Source organism: Megalopta genalis, chromosome 3 (genome assembly GCF_051020955.1).
Source record: "Megalopta genalis isolate 19385.01 chromosome 3, iyMegGena1_principal, whole genome shotgun sequence".
In the NCBI taxonomy this organism is placed as follows: Eukaryota; Metazoa; Arthropoda; class Insecta; order Hymenoptera; family Halictidae; genus Megalopta; species Megalopta genalis.
In genome coordinates, this window is record NC_135015.1 from 9,891,764 (window position 1) to 9,911,328 (window position 19,565).

The 19,565-nt window shown below is 35.7% G+C and overlaps 4 protein-coding genes and 1 long non-coding RNA gene across 9 annotated transcripts; 1 reads left to right on the forward strand and 4 right to left on the reverse strand.

Annotated features, from left to right (window-relative positions):
- Positions 1–100: 100 nt before the first annotated feature.
- LOC143259088 (uncharacterized) lies at positions 101–5,177 on the reverse strand. 2 transcript variants are annotated; one of them, XM_076519935.1, is made up of 5 exons: positions 5,044–5,177; positions 3,186–4,866; positions 2,687–2,786; positions 1,220–1,330; positions 101–1,145 (listed from the first exon to the last, which is right to left on the reverse strand). In XM_076519935.1, exons 2-5 carry the CDS (start codon positions 3,989–3,991, stop codon positions 894–896), a joined length of 1,269 nt encoding a protein of 422 aa, XP_076376050.1. In that variant the 5' UTR covers positions 3,992–4,866; positions 5,044–5,177; the 3' UTR covers positions 101–893. The 2 variants fall into 2 exon arrangements, with proteins under 2 accessions (XP_076376050.1, XP_076376051.1); XM_076519936.1 differs by lacking the exon at positions 5,044–5,177 and having other exon boundaries at positions 101–897; positions 990–1,145; positions 3,186–4,738.
- Positions 4,382–6,125, forward strand: LOC143259116 (uncharacterized). Its single transcript, XR_013032926.1, has 3 exons — positions 4,382–4,520; positions 5,203–5,352; positions 5,989–6,125. It is a non-coding gene; the product is annotated as an uncharacterized LOC143259116 (long non-coding RNA).
- LOC143259095 (odorant receptor 13a-like) lies at positions 4,989–8,717 on the reverse strand. 3 transcript variants are annotated; one of them, XM_076519949.1, is made up of 6 exons: positions 7,511–8,623; positions 6,950–7,414; positions 6,386–6,485; positions 6,046–6,156; positions 5,328–5,483; positions 4,989–5,252 (listed from the first exon to the last, which is right to left on the reverse strand). In XM_076519949.1, the coding sequence occupies exons 1-6, from the start codon at positions 7,756–7,758 to the stop codon at positions 5,199–5,201; spliced, it is 1,134 nt and encodes a 377-aa protein (XP_076376064.1). In that variant the 5' UTR covers positions 7,759–8,623; the 3' UTR covers positions 4,989–5,198. The 3 variants fall into 3 exon arrangements, with proteins under 3 accessions (XP_076376064.1, XP_076376063.1, XP_076376065.1); XM_076519948.1 differs by having other exon boundaries at positions 6,950–8,717; XM_076519950.1 differs by lacking the exon at positions 6,046–6,156 and having other exon boundaries at positions 6,950–8,623.
- LOC143258917 (uncharacterized) lies at positions 8,612–16,066 on the reverse strand. Its single transcript, XM_076519464.1, has 12 exons — positions 14,734–16,066; positions 13,652–14,085; positions 13,493–13,592; positions 12,837–12,947; positions 12,547–12,702; positions 12,397–12,441; positions 10,845–11,267; positions 9,694–10,127; positions 9,532–9,631; positions 9,075–9,185; positions 8,841–8,996; positions 8,612–8,752 (listed from the first exon to the last, which is right to left on the reverse strand). Exons 1-12 carry the CDS (start codon positions 15,106–15,108, stop codon positions 8,699–8,701), a joined length of 2,499 nt encoding a protein of 832 aa, XP_076375579.1. The 5' UTR covers positions 15,109–16,066; the 3' UTR covers positions 8,612–8,698.
- Positions 16,067–16,204: 138 nt separating this feature from the next.
- LOC143259094 (odorant receptor 10-like) lies at positions 16,205–19,186 on the reverse strand. Of its 2 annotated transcripts, none has more exons than XM_076519947.1 (6): positions 18,662–19,186; positions 17,608–18,041; positions 17,452–17,545; positions 16,773–16,883; positions 16,481–16,636; positions 16,205–16,375 (listed from the first exon to the last, which is right to left on the reverse strand). In XM_076519947.1, exons 1-6 carry the CDS (start codon positions 19,034–19,036, stop codon positions 16,322–16,324), a joined length of 1,224 nt encoding a protein of 407 aa, XP_076376062.1. In that variant the 5' UTR covers positions 19,037–19,186; the 3' UTR covers positions 16,205–16,321. The 2 variants fall into 2 exon arrangements, with proteins under 2 accessions (XP_076376062.1, XP_076376061.1); XM_076519946.1 differs by having other exon boundaries at positions 17,446–17,545.
- Positions 19,187–19,565: the final 379 nt, after the last annotated feature.

The window sequence follows — 19,565 nt, forward strand, 5'->3', positions numbered from 1 at the left end:
TTGGTAGTTACGGTTTATCAAACACAGTTGTCAATATTGTGCCTGGAAAAGGAACCGAGACATCAGAGTACTTCTATCAGGTACTTAGCTGGTAAACTGTTCCACATTCTTGTTTATTCGATATTTTCATTTGTTAGTACAATATTTCGTAAAATTAATACAATGTCGTTTTGAAACGGTTGACACATTTTTCTACATTATCGTTAACACGTTCAGTATGTATCATGCACGTTAATAAATACATACAGTTCTGTATGTGTGAGTATCAATGCCATACGTACAATGCTGTGCAATAATATTGGACCATCTACTTTACAAGGCGGTTATATAATTTTTAATGCCTTTTTTGTAATATAGTATCATTTTTATTTTGACGATTTCCTTATAAACAGCTTTCAACATTAATTCTCTATGATATTTAATTTGGAATTTTGAATACGTTCCAGGTAACACTGACCTATTTTTTAGTTCTTTACCTGTGTAGATGTTAATTCTGGTAAACAATTACAATATACAGAATGACAAAGAATGCGTATCACATTTGTGTTACTTTCAGAGATCTTGTGTACAAACAAAATCATCTAAAAACGTTTGTATTAGGTTGTAATATATACACATATGTTCGTCTAACAGAAACGTTTTTAAATATCGGCATGAATCTTCATGTATTAGATTTAATGCAAAATTATATTAAATGTAACATTGAATATTTAGTCTTTTCTTATTCGTTCGCATATGATGTTTTTTAAATATTGTATTTAACAAAGTATTTCATTAATACGTGCACTAAATAATATTCTACATTTTATCGTAAGGAGTTTGTAAATTCAAACAGGAATGAAAATATTACACTGCTTGTCGCAGAAGATTGAAATACGCGAAGGAAGATTTCATTATCTAAAATGACACGAAGTTCTTATAAAGTGACTGCGGGTGTGACATGGCCTTATGGTATTGTTCCAGTTGTTAAAACGATAAAGCATACTTACTTGACCGAATGTGTAAATGGACATGTGGAACATCTTGTTAGCGGTGATTTTGATCATCACGCTTGATCTCGCTATGATCAGTCGCAAGTCAAGAATGCGTTTATAAGGTAAGTAATACCATTCTGTCATGTATGCCACTTCACCGACTTTCTTGCACTGTTGAGAATGCACTCGGTGAATCTCGACCGCAGACATAATTGATTGCATCTACTTGTTGTTGTCTCCGTTACCTGTTCTGTCAGTACGTGACCGATATAACAGAGTAAAAATACGTTGAAGGTTATAGAAAACAGTATCATAAAATAGCTGGTCAGGCTTTGGTAATCGCGATCGTCCCATTCCTAGAAGAACAATACTTTCGAGTCTCCAAATTTTTCTGAATCAATCAATAACAAGTAAAAGTATTTTGCACTATAGAGAATCTATTACTATCTAGACAAACGAAAGAGAGTTAGTATAGTACTCCATTCCACTGTTCAAATCAATTTATATTATTGCACAACATTGATACTAGCTTATAATACTACACATGCTCTTATGTCGATACGGATCTACGTATTAAATGCATTTTAACACCAGTATACTTACGAAATAGTTTTCTCAAAAATTCATTTTCTGAATATTCATTTCAGAAGATCGATAATTTATTGTTAATCTTTACTGTTCAACAAAATTATTTATTTATTTTTCGTTACATGTAAGTTGTAATTTTGAAGAAAAACGAAATGTCTAAAGAATAGTCGGTAATTTTTGGGACTCGAAATAATAAATAGTATAACCTAACAGCCATTTGAAGTTGCGATGTGTACAATAATGCAATAATGCAGATTTAAATAAAATATTTTAAAAATCATTTTCATACGTTACAATTATGTTAATAAAATATTTTGGTCCTGGAAAATGTAAAGTATTATTATGCAATAATCTTATAACCGTTCTGCTATAGCGGAACATAATTGCGAGCATATTTCACGGAAACTCCACGTGACGGCCAGTGAGTTCAATGCATGGCGAGACACTAACGCCTTAGACCTCATAGAACGGTGTCTACTGATATTATAAAATGTACGAATACCTTATCACCGTTTTTATAGGTGTATTTTTTACGTTAATAGTGAATTTTTTGACACATAGAACTCTTGAAAAAAAATTGTTTCATTACTTAATTATAATAAAATGTAGACGTATTATTGCTGATATAATATAGCGAACTGATCTGCAGATTTTAATGCCTTTATATCAAATTTGTATATAATACATTAAAAAGAACGCTGAAATTGAATATTGCTTTAATTCAGTCTTTTTGAATTATCTATCTAGATTATTTTATATCGCATAAAGATCTGCAGTTTTCTAATAATATAGGCTTCTGTAAATTGTGCGTGTTAATTATACTACGACTGGATATTCACAGATCTTGGCAATAATTTATAAAAATCAAAGCAATATAGATTACCTTCTATATCGCAGGATTTAATATGACAATGACTTATAAATACTATGAAATATTATTTTAATTTTAATATTATTGTTCGAGGGAAAGTAGAATAAATAACGATTAAATGCAAATTTTCTTATTTTATAGAACGGTGCGAATATATCCCTTTAAAAACTAAATGATGAACACATTAATGAACATTACGTATAAAAGATGGTATGTATCCTGCATTTTACACGAGCATGGCATTGTGACGTACCGTAAGAATGTAATAGCCGAGCATGCATGTGCACAGAATAGTGTTAAACATTTCCGTGAAACATATTTGATTCATCACCTCCTCGATTTGAGATATTAAACTGCAATTATCATATTTCTTTTTAATTATAAGCGTCCTCTCTTTACGTTAGCTCTGAAGTAGTATGCTCGCCGCCATTAATAAACGCAAAATGAATGTACTAATCACAGTAGTTTTACATTTTTCTAAAATATAAAACCATTATCAACAAAATGGGAATATGTGACTGGGTTAAGAAACTTAGTAGATTGATAATAAGATCAAAGAAGTTAAAAAAAGTGAATTGATCAAATAGATCCACAAAAAGCAGCAGGGTTGACATAAAATTCGCAATTTTTGATGCACAATAGAGGATTCGATTTACTAAATCGGTTTTTCTCAGGGGAAAACTTTGAAAATCAGCGCGAAATGAATGGCAACGAACATCTCATAATGATCACAATAGTAAATGAAATATTACCTGAGAATCCTCAGATGACTTTCTACAACAACTCCTGTCTCGTTAGGTAAGATCTTGGCGTCACGATCTCGCGATCCGTTCACCATTTCGGTGATCCGAGACATCAGAATGTTCAATTGGCCGCAAGCATGAGCCGCGAGGGCAGCTGCGAGGCTGAACGCGCCGACTGCGCTGGAGTTGACTATAAACGCGGAAAGAAACTGCGAGACGAGAACGATTTCGTTGGCAGGGCTTAGATCGGTGTTGAGCAGGTTCTTGTAGAACTCTAAAGGCAGCACGTGCACGATTCTGGTCTCATTTCCGATTTCCACGGGCCGCGTGGACAGCCCAGTGACGAAGCAATAAGAGAAAACGCCGCCCTGCATGAAAGCCGCGCAAAAGACCGACACGTAACGACCGAACTTGGCGTACCTCAACATCACCAGCCGATGCTGCACTTTGGACACGATCTGCCAGTCGACCTTCAGGTGCTCCGCGCAAAGACGTATCTCATTGCCACGCATCAGGAGCGTGGTGTATTTGACGCCGCCCATAAATAAATGCAACAGTGGCCCGGTCGCTCTCAGCTTCTTGCGGAGGTCCTCGTCCTCGAAGAAGATGTGCAGGATGCAAGGGACCACGGTGAACAGTATAGAGCAGTAGCAGCAGACGATCAACACTATTGAGAGGACACGTTCCAATCTAGACGCGGAGGAGGATGTCGGCCAGGCGCCTATAGGCTTCAAATACCATCGATTCACCTGCAGACTGTAATCGCTCGAGCCGTCAAGTTCCACCTCTGTGATCGTCGTCGATTTGCTGACCATGGTGGTCGCTCATCGAAGCCCAGCAAGCTACTGAATCGTCCGTTTCGAACCAGACGAGTCAATGAACCGAATTACCCTACGCTTGCGCACTTTTTCACAAACCCTTGTTTCTATTCGCTGATCGATCTCCATAGCCATTGCAACTTGTTGCAGTGGTCGACACGAATATATTTGATTGATGCGGCGTTGTGTGTTTTATTAACTAATAGCTATATGTATAGTGCATTCTCCGGGGTTGGCGATTCTTAGGAGAAATGATTTTGCAATGTGAACGTGGCATAGATGGTGATGAGACGTGTGGTAGAGTCTGATGAGATTGACAGATAAGTGTGCTTTGAGACATGTTAAAGTCATGCTTCGGCTCTCATTGCAACTAACTGTACCTTCTCGATCGAAATGAAATTAAGTATTGATAGTTTAGAAATGCATTCGGAATGTATTCCTTCGTATTTTTCGAAAGATAACAATATTATGGTTGGATATTGAATGAATTAAACGACAATGCAATTGAATATGTACAAAGTTATGGGTACAAGAATTATTTGTATTCATGCACACGACAAGCACACTTATATCTGAATATGTGTAAATAGAAATCCGAATCAACTTTGTAGCAGTCATCTTAATTACCACGCTCTATCTTCTATTAATTAACATCAAATCAAGAGCTTTAATATCTAAATAGTACCAATTCATAGTACAAACTACGTCGCGGACTATCAATTTCTCTTGAAGATTTATTTGGTAGATCTTACCTTTCCTAATAGTGTTCATAAAAATGTCAAAAGTCATAGCTGTGATTAGAAAGCAATACTTATACAAATTCACTGACTTACATATTCAAGTTACAAAAGTTGATTTCGATAAAATGGTATCTAAAAAAGTCAAAGTACTTTAGCGAGTAAAGTGTAAAAATATGTTTAAATCTTTCACACCTAATTTTTCATACAATTACTTTCCTACAAGTCGTTTCTCTTCATCGCATATTTTTTCACCATTAGTGTAACTCAATTTTTTATTGACTTCAAACTGGTAATTCCTTTTAAGTGTACCTTTCATTTCGATATAAGTTTCAGTATCTATCGATCAAATTAATCTTTCTAATAATGATGATAATAGCTGCATGACTCCTTCGTAAAATTGGGAAGCTGTTACTCATTCATCCGGAGACGTTAATCTTCATTTAATTGCTGGTGCATGTTTCGTTTTAGGTCATAACTGTGCGTAGCAAATTTAAATAAATAACCGACGACTGCATTACCTGGATGGAGTATTAACATCTTTAGTATATCTTACGTTTATATACTGGATACTGAATTTAATTGAGAATACCTACAGAGCTGAACGTGTTTAGAGATAAGGTAAATATTTTTCCAGCTGTTAGTTTCGGAGGGTAGTTGGATATAACGCTCAATAGAACTAGATCGTGAGCTTTTTTTGATGGTAAATTGTACCAGTTGATTTCATAGACGGCTGGGCCAATCTTGCTGCACTGATTAAAAATTATAGATCATTGTAACAGTGACATATTGCCCTAGTGGTTACAAATATAATGTCTAGCATGAAAAAAACATCAATTGTTATTAACTTTAGGGGGACACTGTCTTCCTTTCGTAAGAAATAAGGCAAAATAAAATCCACTTTAGTGTTAATTTTTTGGCATTATTGATGGATTTATTTAAATAGGCATTTTAACACTAAACCTACCACTGTGGTCAAAATGACCGGTAGTGTATTATATTTTTCATTTTTAAATTATTGAAATTACGGAGACTTTCTCTCACTGGAATTGATCGAATAGATTTCTTAATTAGAGCAGACATTATAATAAAAATGACACAGAGTCTAGAGAAATTTTGTGTTTCTTATACAGCAACACACATCAATCATTTTTAATGCTTGATAAGTTTAGCGATAAATTCAGGACGTAAAAATAAAGCCAGAATTAATTGCATTATGCAATTGAGATCTTATAATAAACGAATGTCTCTCCACAGTGTCCTTCTAGAAGTTCTGCAAGGAATGAAAGTAAAACCACATAGCCTAGTAAATACCTGTTCGGTCAAAAGTTCACCTATGTAACAAAATATTGATATGTTAAATGTGAAGGAAATGAGCAACATGAAATATGTGAATATCGCAACCACGTCACTGTTCTGCCATTCCTGAAGACATAAAACATCGTGGATCAAACGGTGCAATATTGCAATGCAAATACGTTGAATCCTGCGGAAAGTTTTGGATTCCAAGGCGATTTTATATTAATTCGTACATGTAGAACATTACATTATGGTATATAGCCTTATTTACTTATAAAAGTAAAGGAAATAATTTTATTTTTGTGAAAATCAACATGGTAACTTTCTTCAGGATTTAACAGAAATAAGATATTACCAGTAAACAGTAGTATTCGAGCACACACAAAATGAACGTGGACTCTACGATCTCCGTTAGACATATCTCACGCAAAGCTTCTTCAACGTTCTTAGAAAATCTGAAACATACGCGGTAATTCTAACATCTTGCACACTGCCTACAAAAGTCAGAATGTACAGAAATAGTGATTCACTAACATAAAATTACAATGAGTCTGGTTCTTCTGTATTTTTACTGTTACGGCATAAGGAGAAATGTTGTAATCTTATATTAGAATAGTTAAGACAACAGTAAATATTTTGCTCTTTATGTTAAACAACAAAATATCGTAAAAATATGCTTTATGATAATAATCTTAAGAAACAAATTAGTTCATAGTTAGACAAAATTGGAGTATAACAGACCGCTAATATCTCTATTACATAAATATAAATAAGTCGTTGTTTTTATTATGTAATTCGAATGCTACATGATTGTGCCTTTTGAAATAGATGCAAGAAATGTTTATTTTGTACGAAGATAAACAGTCTATTTATTGCAATTCAATTATTCAATTCGATAACACATAATCTGCCACATTACCTGAGAATCTCCACATGCTCGTGAACGATGACAGCTACCGGATTAAGTCGAGTATTCTCTTTGATATTTTCAACAAGATTCTCCAACCTTGCGATTTGTATTTGCACCTGGCCGCAGATATGAGTAACAAAAGTTGCGGCTAAACTGTACGCAGCAGTGGTGATGCTGTATTTGATGAAGCCGGAGAAGCAGTGCATTGAAAATATGATCTCGTACGTAGGACTGGCTTGACTATCGAAGAATGTATCGTAACCGGGATATATCAGCGGCTTCAAAGTTACGTTGCTTCTCATCTTCGGTTTGGAGACGAACGGCATTATAGTGTGATAGGACATGCCACCACTGTAGAGGAAAATCGCGCACAAGGTGATCAGCTGCCGGCTGATGGACGATTGCCTGAGCATGATCTGGCGATAACGTTCATCGACCACCGTTTGCCAGTCTCGTTCCACGTGGATGATACAACTTTTGAAAACATTCCCTTTCAAGATCAGATAAAGGTACTTGATCAAGGAGGACACGCAAAATCCGAGCGGACCAAGCAACTTCACTGTAACGTACATGTTTTTCTCCACGAAAATTAGGTAGTGTCCCGGCGGTATGATCGAGAATAGCAGGTCGGAGAAGCACATTGTCATCATGACGATCGACACCAGTTTCTCCAGCCTGCTGATTCGGTTGTAGACGAACGACCAAATGCCGATCGGTCTCATCACCCACCGGCACATTTCTAAAGTGTAGTTCACATCGTTCTTGTAACTGGAATTGTTCAAATAACAGTCAGCACGGTCAGCTGATCGATCACGCATGATGGTGAAACGTTCAGTGCACTTTGTCGACTGAATGAGACACGATCAACAACTACGAAATGATATCCTCAGGACGCAAGCGCGTCCTCCCGATGTTTTTTGCTGGACTCGATTACCAATGGGAAACTGTGCACAAGGATTTCAGCTTTAAACGTTTCACGAGGGGATGTGGCGATCGATGGACAGGCGGAACATGTACATTTTTTATTTACCGAGCAGTTTCGGTTTGAGGGGAATGTCTTTCTTTCAGGGAAGAGTGATCTCTAGGCTTTCCAATGTATTACTTGGGGAATTTTTCCAATCAGCTATAGACTAAGTTAACAAACGAGATGACCTCGGACAGTAATATAGAAAGTAAGTTAAATCGGGGATTATGGAGATGGAACTATCTGTGGTTTTACCTTTTTAGCTAAAATTTAATAAATTCTTTGAGATAAATTCTACGCTCATAATTTTTCTTGGTGTGAATTTTATATTTGTATTTTAAGTTACTTTCAGGACAAAATTCGTCCACGAAGTTCGGAAAATAATTTAAATTATTTAATTCAATTTTAAACATTTAGTGCCTCCTGTTGATTAGAAGAGAATGCTCATTGACTCCACAAAAGCATGACCAAGTCCTTCAAGTACTGGATTTTAAAACATTTGTTGTAACAAACATATGCATCTTTCATATGGGTGGAAGGATAAGAACGTGAGTATTCTAATTTGCACTGTGTTAACGCCTTATAAAAATAGAAATAAATATTGCATTTACTAACTATACAGCATGAACTGTTAATATACAATGCAATTTATTACTATAGAAGAATCGTAGAATTTGAACAGAGAAAGTACTCAATGTCAAAGTAAAAATGACGGAAACTTATCGTTTTCATTTCAGCATTTCAACGGAACATTTTTGTTCATTTGTTCTGCAAACAGGTACTGAAGTTCCTTATTACATAACGGCTTGTCGAAGAAAGCTTAAATAAGCCAATGATGTTTTCAGAATCTGCATGATCAATAGAGAAATTTTCATTTTTGTACCATTCTCACATTATTGCGATTCTGATATTATACAATTTTTAAATCTCACTCACGCTTCCAAAAGTAGACAAGTTTAAGACAGCAATGTCACCGGCAGTCATTTTCGCAGGATTACTAGACATGGCGATGATCAAGACTAGACAGCGCATCGTTTCGACGGGGAAATGATACCATTCGGTCATAAAACACAATGATCCAACATTACCTGTCTGTAACATGCAAGAAAATGGTAATTACACATCCTGTAATTTAAATCAAAACAATGTCACAGCGTATAATGTCATTACCTTTTCAACCAGAAGATCTCCAATGTAGCACAGTATGAATATATTGAACATTAAAGACAGCAGTATTGTAGTATACGTAATGAGACTGAGTGTGTTGTTAACTTCCCAATCCTGTCGTAAACATTATCATGCAGTTAAAAATGTAGACATAAATTCGTTACTATATATATACGTATACGATTAACTATAATATGCTTCGAAAGACACGCAAACATGGATTATAATAATAATTTTACCATCAACAGATCGCAATTCAATATTTTAAATATTTCATAAGAAAATATAATTTCCGTAAGAAACGCATTATATCTCCACAAAATATTCTTACATTTCTTTATAGTTGTGCCAGGTATTGTTGGCACAACCATTATTTGAAGCTCATCTCCTGGTCACTGAGTGTCGTTCGATGCATAAGCAATGGAACCTAGGGGATCGAAGAACATAAAATCCAGCGCACCGTTATAGTATAATATTCGAGCAGACATATCATAAAAGTGGAACCAATGAATTCCAAAAAACATACTTCTTGCAAAAGTGTCCCTACCACTGTCGAAAATCTGGAACGGGGATGCAATATATTTCTGTCGGTGATCAAACTTTTAATACATGATTGTCTTACCTTAGAGTTCGTATATGGTGCTGGACGATTTTTACTAATTGTCGATGCAGTTCCGTATCCTCCTTGAGGTTGGCTAAGTTCTGCAGCCGCAGTATCATGATGTCTACCTGGCCGCACACGTGAGTGACAAACAACGCGGCCAATGCACAAGCACCAATTGTTACGGAATAAATCACGTAACCACATAAACAGTGAGCAGTGTATACCAATTCGTAATAGGGACTCTCTTGTGGATCGAACAGGCCACTGTACGTGGGATAAACCAGCGGTTTGATCGTGCGATTGTGTTCATCGACGAAGGTACCGATTGCATACTGCATGATCGTGTGGTACATGAAACCGCCCGAGTACATGAACACCAGACACATTAATGTTAAATTTCGCCCGACATTACCATACTTCAGCATCAATTCGCGGTGCTCTCTATGCTCCACCTATCACAACAATTATTGCCAGTGTTCCTCATTTACTCGAAGAATTTTATGATTATCAGACTCCGGTTCTTTATGCAAAATAAAAATCGTCTGCATTTGTTGCAAGAAATAGAAATGAAACAGTAAGCCGATTCTTTCTTTAATCAATTCAATAGACTAAAAATAAGACACTAACATATTTGAAGTCTTCTAATTTTATTCCGATTTAAATTACAACCACACAATTTTCTCATAAATGCATAAAATCTGCAGTCTAGGACATAGTACCCGAAGAATTTGTATTGCCCATCTTATTTATATCCACCTTTTATATTTGGAAAAAACAAATGCACGAGGTATTGGACTCTAAAGTAGAGTAAATAATATTGTGATATAATTCATTAAATATCAAAAACACTCAGAGTTGAAAGATTCAAATATTTAATTAATAAGGTAACAAAATATGGTATACGAGATGAACGAATTGAAACCGTATACAGTGTGCGATCATGTAAGCAACGTATTTTATTTATCGGCAATAGACTATATAAAAAGCTACTTATATAAATGACAGAACAAGTGTCTGACCCAGTGACACAGTTAGTTGAAAAACGGACATTACAATCATTGAAACGAAAATTCCTGCAGTCACCACTTAATTATCACGTGCTTGCTCCAATCTGCTGTATAACTCACTTGAACTAACCAGTCATTGCAATAATGAATCGAATCACTGACCTCTTTCCAATCATGTTGCACGAATTCAATGCAGTACTTGAGGTTGGACTTGCACGCGGTGAGGGCCCAATATTTCAACAGATTTATTGTACAGAAACTGAATAGACCAATGAGCTTCAATCTCATCACTACATCCTTCTCCTCGATCGAAAGGTATAAAGTGAACGGTACAATAGCAAACAGTAGAATAACGTTCCAGAGTCCAATCACAATTTTCGGAAAAAATTGGTTACTGTTCTCGAAATGGCTTGGCCAAATGCCAATTGAATTCAGAATCCATCTTGCGACCTTAAAAATGTAGACAATGTCTTTCTCGTAGTACGGGTTTCGCGATTTACCGACGTCCTGTTCTTGAACTGCGACAGGTTTTATCATGTTTGCTCCTAGGAAGCTTGTAAGCGACTGTCCACAAAGGGGGACTCGCCGCATTGATTATTACTCATGAATACTGAGCTCGTGTTTGTACAAGTGTGCGTGCACTTCTTTGATTATGGTTTTAGATTGATCGACCACTTGTTGAAAAAACAACACAATACAAATTCACAGAAATAGCTCACCACCCAAGAGAATTGTGTGTTGAAATTGTCCGCCAATGTAGAGGCATTATGCGGGGTAGCTTTACACAGAGTGCAACTGCGTGTTTGCTGAGACGCGATAGTATCACGGACTATACATATCATTTTATGAAGAGTAGTCGCTGTGTACAATGATAAAGTGATCTGAACCTTATATCGTTCATTTTTTTCGTGATATTACTTTTTAACAATCAAACTTATGTGAGAAAAATAGAAAAGATTTTATTATCTTGTAACATAAATGCATTTATTTGTAGACATAAAACAGTATAAATTAGATAAAGTCTTAATAATCTGAATTTATTTGACCTTATGAGACTAATCTTTTTTACTGCAGGGTATTTCCGGTGTCAATTAACGTAGAAAGTAGTGACGTTAATTTATTGAAATTCTGCGGTACATAAAGTCGTGATAAATTGTATTTTTGCAGTTGAATTATTCTGTAAAGAAAAGTTCATGGTAAGCCATATCTATTTGATATCAGAGATGGTTGAATCACCAAACCAGTAAATTCTCTCGAATCAGTTCGTAAATAAAAATTGTCAATTTGTGGAGTGGAGATACGATTATTTGAGTCTTCCGACTAGTTTTTACAATTCTTGACAATTGGCAAATATGTAAAAAAGCTGCGAGGTTCGAATAATCGTATCTCTTAATCTCAAATTGTCCATTTTTGTACAAGCTGGAGGACAATTGGAGAGAATTTACTTTATATGGATAGGTACAGGATTGGCACCACAAAACATAGATTAGTCACGCAAGTGACTAGTCAAGCTTTTGGATGATTAGTAGAAATCTGACACATTCGTGTTTCGTATGAACGAAAAATGAAAACGTGAATTACGTTGATTAACACTTTATAATCTGTATATCAACATTTGGGATTACGTACAATTACATAACAATGCCAGTATTTCAATACAACGATTTTATTCGTTTGTTCTGCAAATAGTTGCTACAATCCAAAATTAAGCAACAGATGTTCGTAGAACACTTAAATAAGCTAGTGACGATTTCATAATCTGCAAATATAAACACGTGAGAACAATCCAGAAAATTTTGTTTTTCTACGATTCTCACGTTATTCGATTGCGAAGTGATTCAATTATATATGAAATCTTACTTACGTTTCCAAAAGTCGACAGATTTAAATCAGCTATTTGCCCGGCAGAGATTTTCGAGGGAAACCTTGATATGCCGATGATCAAAATTAAACCGCGCATCGTTTCGACGGGAAGATGATGCCAATCAATTGTAAAACATAACAATCCAACGTTTCCAGTCTGCAAGGTATGTACACAAAGTAAACATTACCCTACTCAGTATATGTATAACAGCTCATGCCGTAGTAGTAAATTTAGTAATAGAATTAATGTATAATTTATGATAATTGTGATATGGGTAGAATTATGCTTACCTTTTCTACCAAAAGTTCTCCAATGTAGCACAATATAAACAAATTGAACATAAAAGATAACAGTAGCAAAAGATATGTGACGAGACCAACTCTGTCGTTGTCGTTCCATACCTATCACAGATATAGTCTTAAATGTAGATTTTATTAGAATATTAGATTTTAAAATACTAATGCAAAATGTAATGTAAAATGTAATGTAAAACAGAATGCTGTGTGGTCATCAGTTGCTGTAACTTTCTTTTTTTTCTTCCGGTTTGTTATTTCTCGCATAAAACATATTATATCTTTTTATTATTTTATATTGGATAATTTTGTATAAATGATTTTAATATGTATTATTAGATAAATATAAAGATAATTATAATCGAAAGCAAGCAAAAGGCACAACAATTGGTCACTCCCCAGTAACCGTATATATCTATGTATGATTAATTGTGTGTACAGTATGCCTCCAAAGACAACTGTAAACTCGGAGTATAACAACACACGATATGACACTTAAATATCTCTCTTAGAAACATACATTACAATTTATATGAAACCTTTAAGATGCTGTTAGACAGGAAGTTCTCAAAGTTTATCACCGCAGCATTCAGTGTCGTTCGAGGCATAAGCAGAGGAGCCCAAGTGGTCGAAGAACATAAAATTCAGCGTACCGTTATAGTATAATATTCAAGCGTACAAATGATAAATGTTGAACCAATGAATTCCAAAAAACATACTTCTTGTAGAAGTGTCCCCACCATGGTCGAAAATCTAGAATGGGGAAGCAGTATATTTTCATCGATCAAACTTGTCATACATGATTGTCATACCTTATCATTCGTATGTGGTGCTGAACGATGTTTACCAATTGTAGATGCAGGTTCGTATTCTCTCTGCGGTCGGCTAAGTTCTGCAATCTGAGTATCATGATGTCAACCTGGCCGCACACGTGAGTGACAAACAACGCTGCCAATGCACAAGCACCAATTGTAACGGAAGAAATCATGTAACCGCATAAACAGTGAGCAGCGTATACAAATTCGTAATAGGAACTCTCTTGAGGGTTGAAGAAGCCGCTGTACATTGGATAAACCAGTGGCTTGATCGTACGATTGTGTTCATCGACGGAGGTACCGATCGCGTACGGCATGATCGTGTGGTACATGAAACCGCCCGAATACATGAACACCAGGCATATTACCGTTAAATTTCGTCCGAAATTGCCATACTTCAGCATCAACTTGCGATCCTCTCCCTTCTTGACCTGTCACAATAATGGCCAGTGTTCCGCGTTTACTCGAAGGATTCTATCATTAACACTTTCGCTCCGGAATATTTTCGAAGCAAAATGAAATATTATTTATTAGTCATTATACAATACCCGAGCAATTTGTATTGTCCATATTATTTACATCTTTGTTTTATGTTTGGAAAGACGAAGTTCTCGAAGTATTGCATTCTAAAGTAAAATATATAGTATTTTGATATGATTCACGTAATATTGAAAACGCCCGTAGTGAAAGGGTTCAAATAATTTCCTTCTTGATTACATTTACAATGGGTCAAGTTCCTGAGATGAATATAACACATGCTACGTTTCACTAAAAAAATTAAAAATTGTCATAATCGTAACGGTAATGAAATATGGTATATGAGATGAACAAATTGAAACCATGTAGAGTGTGCGATCATGTAAGCAGCGTATTTCGGCAATAAACTATATAAAAAACTACTTATAAAAATGACAGAACAAATGCCTGAGCCAGTGGCACAGTTGAGAAACGGACACTATATTCATTAAAACGAAAATTCCTACAATCAGTCACCATTTAATTATCACGTGCTTGCTCCAATCTGCTGTATAACTCACTTGAATTGGTCAGTCATTGTAATAATGAATCAAATCACTGACCTCTTTCCAATCATGTTGCACGAATTCAATGCAGTACTTGAGGTTCGACTTGTACTTGGTGAGCGCCCAATATTTCAGCAGAGTTATTGTACAGAAGGTGAAGAGACCGATGAGTTTTAATCTCACCATCATGTTCTTCTCTTCAATCGAGAGGTACAAAGTGAACGGTACTATTGCGAACAGTAGAATAAAGTTCCAGAGTCCAATCACGATTTTCGGAAAAAATTGGTTACTGTTCTCCAAGAGGCTTGGCCAAATGCCAATCGAATTCAGAATCCATCTTGTGATCTTGAAAATGTAGACAATGTCCTCCTCATAGTATGGGTTTCGCGATTTGCCGACGTCCTGTTCGTGAACTGCGACAAGTTTTATCATGTTTGCCCCTAGCAAGCTTGAGAGCGACTGACTACAGAGGGGGACTCACCGCATTGATTATTACTCAGGGATACTAAGCTCGCGTTTCTACAAGTGTGCGTGCACTTCTTTGATTATGGTTTCAGATTGATCGACCACTTGTTGAAAAAACAACAGTACAAATTCACAGAAATAGCCGATTACCCTGCAGAATTGTGTGTTGAAATTGTCCGCCAACCTTTATGTGGGGTAGATTTATACATAGAGTGCACTTGTATGCTTGCTGAGACACGATAGTTCCACTGACTATACATATCATTTTATGAAGAGTAATCGCTGTGTACAAACAATGATAAAGTGATCTGAACCTTCTAGTACTTTTTAGCAATCAGTCTTATCTCATAAAAATAGTAAAGATTTTATTGTCGTGTAACACAAATGTATTTTTCTGTAGAAATAAAACAGTCTAAATTAGATAAAGTCTTAATATTGAAAGTTTATTTAATCTTATAAATCTAATCTCTTTCACTGCATGGTATTTCCGGTGTACGAAATAGTGACGTTAATGTATTGAAATTCAGTGGTGCATAATGTTGTGATAAATTGTATTTTTGCAGATATTGAAGCTAGGCCATGTATTTCTTAATGAAACCTGGGTGACTAGTCAGAATTATCAAAAAAATTATCATGTGCAATTATTGATATGATTGGCTCATTCTGTAAAGAAAAGTTCATGGTAATGCATGTCGCTTTCGTTTCAGAGATTGTTGGATCCACAAGAGCGGTCAATTCTCTCCAATTGCCCCTCAGTTTGTAAACAAAAAAAAAATTTGGGAAGAGGTGATAAGATTATTCGAGCATTCCGACTCATTTTTACACGTTTTGTTGACAATCGGCAAATATGAAAACGAGCCGCGTGACTAAAATAATCATACGTGCTATTCTCAAATTGTCCATGATTTTTTACAAGCTGAGGGACAGTTGGAGAGAATTTATTGTATATGGTTACAGGATTGACACCACACCCATAGACCAACCCTGCAAGTGTCGGCTTCCACATGATTGAATGAAATGAGACATGTCTACGTTTCGAATGAAAGAAAAATGAAAACGTGAGTTACGTTGATTAACATTTTATAATTTGTATATCAACATTTGCGATTACATACAATGTCAGTATTTCAATTCAACGATTTTATTCGCTTGATCTGCAAATAGTTACTTCAATATAAAATTAAGCAATAGTTGTCCGAAGGACACTTAAATAGGCCAGTGATGTTTTCATAACCTGCAAATATAACCACGTGAGAACAATTCAGAAAATTTTGTTTTCCTACGATTCTTATATTATTCGATTGCGACGTGATTCATTTATATATGAAATCTTACTTACGCTTCCAAAAGTCGACAGATTTAAATCAGCTATCTGCCCGGCAGAGATTTTCGAGGGAAACCTTGATACACCGATGATCAAAATTAAACCGCGCATCGTGTCGACGGGAAGATGATACCAATCAATTGTAAAACATAACAGTCCAACATTACCAGTCTGCAAGGTATGTACAAAAAGAAAATATCAGCTTTCTTAATGTATAACGAGTTATGACACAGTTGTATATTTAGTCAAAGATTTTAAATTAAAGTATAATTTGTGATAATTGTGCTACGGGTAGAATTATGCTTACCTTTTCTACCAGAAGTTCTCCAATGTAGCACAATATGAACATATTGAACATGAAAGATAACAGTAGCAAAAAATATGTAACAAGGCCGACTCTGTTGTTGTCATTCCAATCCTATCATAGAAATACTCATAAATTCAGTAAACCGGGACAAATGTTCGATTTTAACATATTAGTGCAGTAAAACCGAATACTGTGTGGTCATCAGTTCTCTCTCTCTCTCCCTCTCTCTATGTGCCTTTAGCTTGTTTTCGGATATAATTACCTTTATATTTCTCGATCAAAACATATTATATCTTGTTATTATTTTACATTAGCTAATTTTGTATGAATGATTTTAATATGTATGATTAGATAAATATGAAGTTAATTTTGATCGAAATCAAACTAACGGTACAGCATTTGGTCACTCCAGTAGCCGGCTTCATTATCGTATATATATATATATATATATATATATATATATATATATATATATTTATTTATATTTAATTGTATGTACAGTATGCCTTCAAAGACGACTGTTAATATTTCTTTTAGAAACACACATTGAAGTTTACATGGAACCTTTGTTTAGAGATAGGAAGTTCTCAAAGCTTATCACCGCAGTATTCAGTGTCGTTCAAGGCATAAGCAGAGGAGTTAAAGTGGTCAAAGAACGTAAAATTCAGCGTACCCTTACAGTATAATATTCAAGCGTACAAATGATAAAAGTTGTACCAATGAACTCCATTAAACATACTTCTTGCAGAAGTGTCCCTACCACTGTCGAAAATCTGGAACGGGGTCGTAATATATTTTCATCGCGAATCAATCTTGTGAAACATGATTATCATACCTTAGCATTCGTATGTGATGTTGAACGATGTTTACCAATTGCAGATGCAGGTTCGTATTCTCTTTGATGTCGGTTAAGTTCTGCAGTTTTAGTATCATGATGTCGACTTGGCCACACACGTGAGTGATAAACAACGCGGCCAATGCACAAGCACCAATTGTCACGGAAGTAATCATGTAACCGCATAAACAGTGAGCAGCGTATACCAATTCGTAATAGGAACTCTCTTGTGGGTTGAAGAAGCCGCTGTACATTGGATAAACCAGTGGCTTGATCGTACGATTGTGTTCATCGACGGAGGTACCGATCGCGTACGGCATGATCGTGTGGTACATGAAACCGCCCGAATACATGAACACCAGACATATTATCGTTAAATTTCGTCCGACATTGCCATACTTCAGCATCAACTTGCGATCCTCTCCCTTCTTAACCTGTTACAATAATGCCCAGTGTTCCTCGTTTACTCGGAGGATTCTATCGTTAACACTTTTGCTCCGGAATATTTTCGAAGCAAAATGAAATATTATTTATCAGTCATTATACAATATCCGAGCAATTTCTATTGTGATAGAAGAAGTTCATGACGTATTGCATTCTAATGTAAATTAAATAGTGTTTTGATATAATTCACGTAATTTTGAAAACGCCCGTAGTGAAAGGGTTCAAATAATTACCTTCTTGATTATATTTATAGTGGTTAAAATTTATGAGATGAAAATAACAGGTGCTACGTTTCTTCAAGAAAATTAAAAATTGTCAAAATCGTAACGGTAATAAAATATGGTATTTGAGATGAACGAATTGAAATCGTGTAGAGTGTGTAATCATGCAAACAATAAATTCGCTCCTAGGTTACTTCAAAAACAACTTATATCAATAACAGAATTTCTGCCTGACCCAGTGACACAGTTAGTTGAAAAACAGACACTGTAATCATTAAAACGAAAATTCCTACAATCAGTCATCACTTAAGTATCACATGCTTGTTCCAATTTGCTGTATAACTCACTTAAATTGGCCAGTCATTGTAATAATGAGTCGAATCACTGACCTCTTTCCAATCATGTTGCACGAATTCAATGCAGTACTTGAGGTTCGACTTGTACGCGGTGAGCGCCCAATATTTCAGTAGAGTCATTGTACAGAAGGTGTAGAGACCGATGAGCTTAAATCTCGCCATCATGTCCTTCTCCTCGATCGAGAGGTACAAAGTGAACGGTACTATCGCGAACAGTAGAATAACGTTCCAGAGTCCAATCACGATTTTCGGAAGAAATTGGTTACTGTTCTCCAAGAGGCTTGGCCAAATGCCAATCGAATTGAGAATCCATTTGGTGATCTTGAAAATGTAGATAATGTCGTCCTCATAGTACGGGTTCCGCGATTTACTGACGTCCTGTTCTCGAACTGCTATAGGTTTCGTCATGTTTGCTGCTAGGAAGCTTGAAAGCGACTGACCACAGAGGGGGATTCACCGCATTGATCATTATTCATGCACACAGAACTCGCGTTAGTAAACGTCCGCGTGCACTTCTTTGATTATGGTTTTAGATTGATCGACCACTTGTTGAAAAAACAACACAATAGAAATTCACAGAAATAGCTCACCACCCTAGAGAATTATGTGTTGAAATTGTCCGCCAAGGTAGGGGGATTATGTGCGGTTGCTTTACACAGTAAGTGCAGTTGCATGCTTGCTGAGACAGGATAATATCAGTGACAGTGAGTATGTATAGACATATCATTTTATGAAGAGTGTACAGACAATGATAAAATGATCGGAACCTTGTAGTATTTTTTAGCAATCAGTCTTATCTCATAAAAATTGAAAAGATTTTATTGTCGTGTAACACAAATGTATTTTTCTGTAGAAATAAAACAGTCTAAATTAGATAAAGTCTTAATAATGAAAGTTTATTTAATCTTATAAATCTAATCTCTTTCACTGCATGGTA

Excerpts from the sequence above, each read along its gene's own strand:
- LOC143259088 (XM_076519935.1), bottom strand. The coding sequence starts at position 3,991 with ATGGTCAGCAAATCGACGACGATCACAGAGGTGGAACTTGACGGCTCG. Across the intron at positions 1,331-2,686 it reads TCGGCTATTACATTCTTACG|GAATGGGACGATCGCGATTA; the intron begins GTACGTCACAAT and ends TTGTTCTTCTAG. Across the intron at positions 1,146-1,219 it reads GTCACGTACTGACAGAACAG|TGCAAGAAAGTCGGTGAAGT; the intron begins GTAACGGAGACA and ends CATTCTCAACAG.
- LOC143259094 (XM_076519946.1), bottom strand. The coding sequence starts at position 19,036 with ATGACGAAACCTATAGCAGTTCGAGAACAGGACGTCAGTAAATCGCGG. Across the intron at positions 17,546-17,607 it reads CATCACATACGAATGCTAAG|ATTTTCGACAGTGGTAGGGA; the intron begins GTATGATAATCA and ends ACCCCGTTCCAG. Across the intron at positions 16,376-16,480 it reads ATCTGTCGACTTTTGGAAGC|GTTATGAAAACATCACTGGC; the intron begins GTAAGTAAGATT and ends TTATATTTGCAG.
- LOC143258917 (XM_076519464.1), bottom strand. The coding sequence starts at position 15,108 with ATGATAAAACTTGTCGCAGTTCACGAACAGGACGTCGGCAAATCGCGA. Across the intron at positions 12,703-12,836 it reads GAGAACTTTTGGTAGAAAAG|ACTGGAAACGTTGGATTGTT; the intron begins GTAAGCATAATT and ends CATACCTTGCAG. Across the intron at positions 9,186-9,531 it reads TCGAATATTATACTATAACG|GATTGGGAAGTTAACAACAC; the intron begins GTGCGCTGGATT and ends TGTTTACGACAG.
- LOC143259095 (XM_076519948.1), bottom strand. The coding sequence starts at position 7,758 with ATGCGTGATCGATCAGCTGACCGTGCTGACTGTTATTTGAACAATTCC. Across the intron at positions 6,157-6,385 it reads TCGAATACTACTGTTTACTG|GAATGGCAGAACAGTGACGT; the intron begins GTAATATCTTAT and ends TTATGTCTTCAG. Across the intron at positions 5,253-5,327 it reads CTCTAAACACGTTCAGCTCT|GTAATGCAGTCGTCGGTTAT; the intron begins GTAGGTATTCTC and ends TACTCCATCCAG.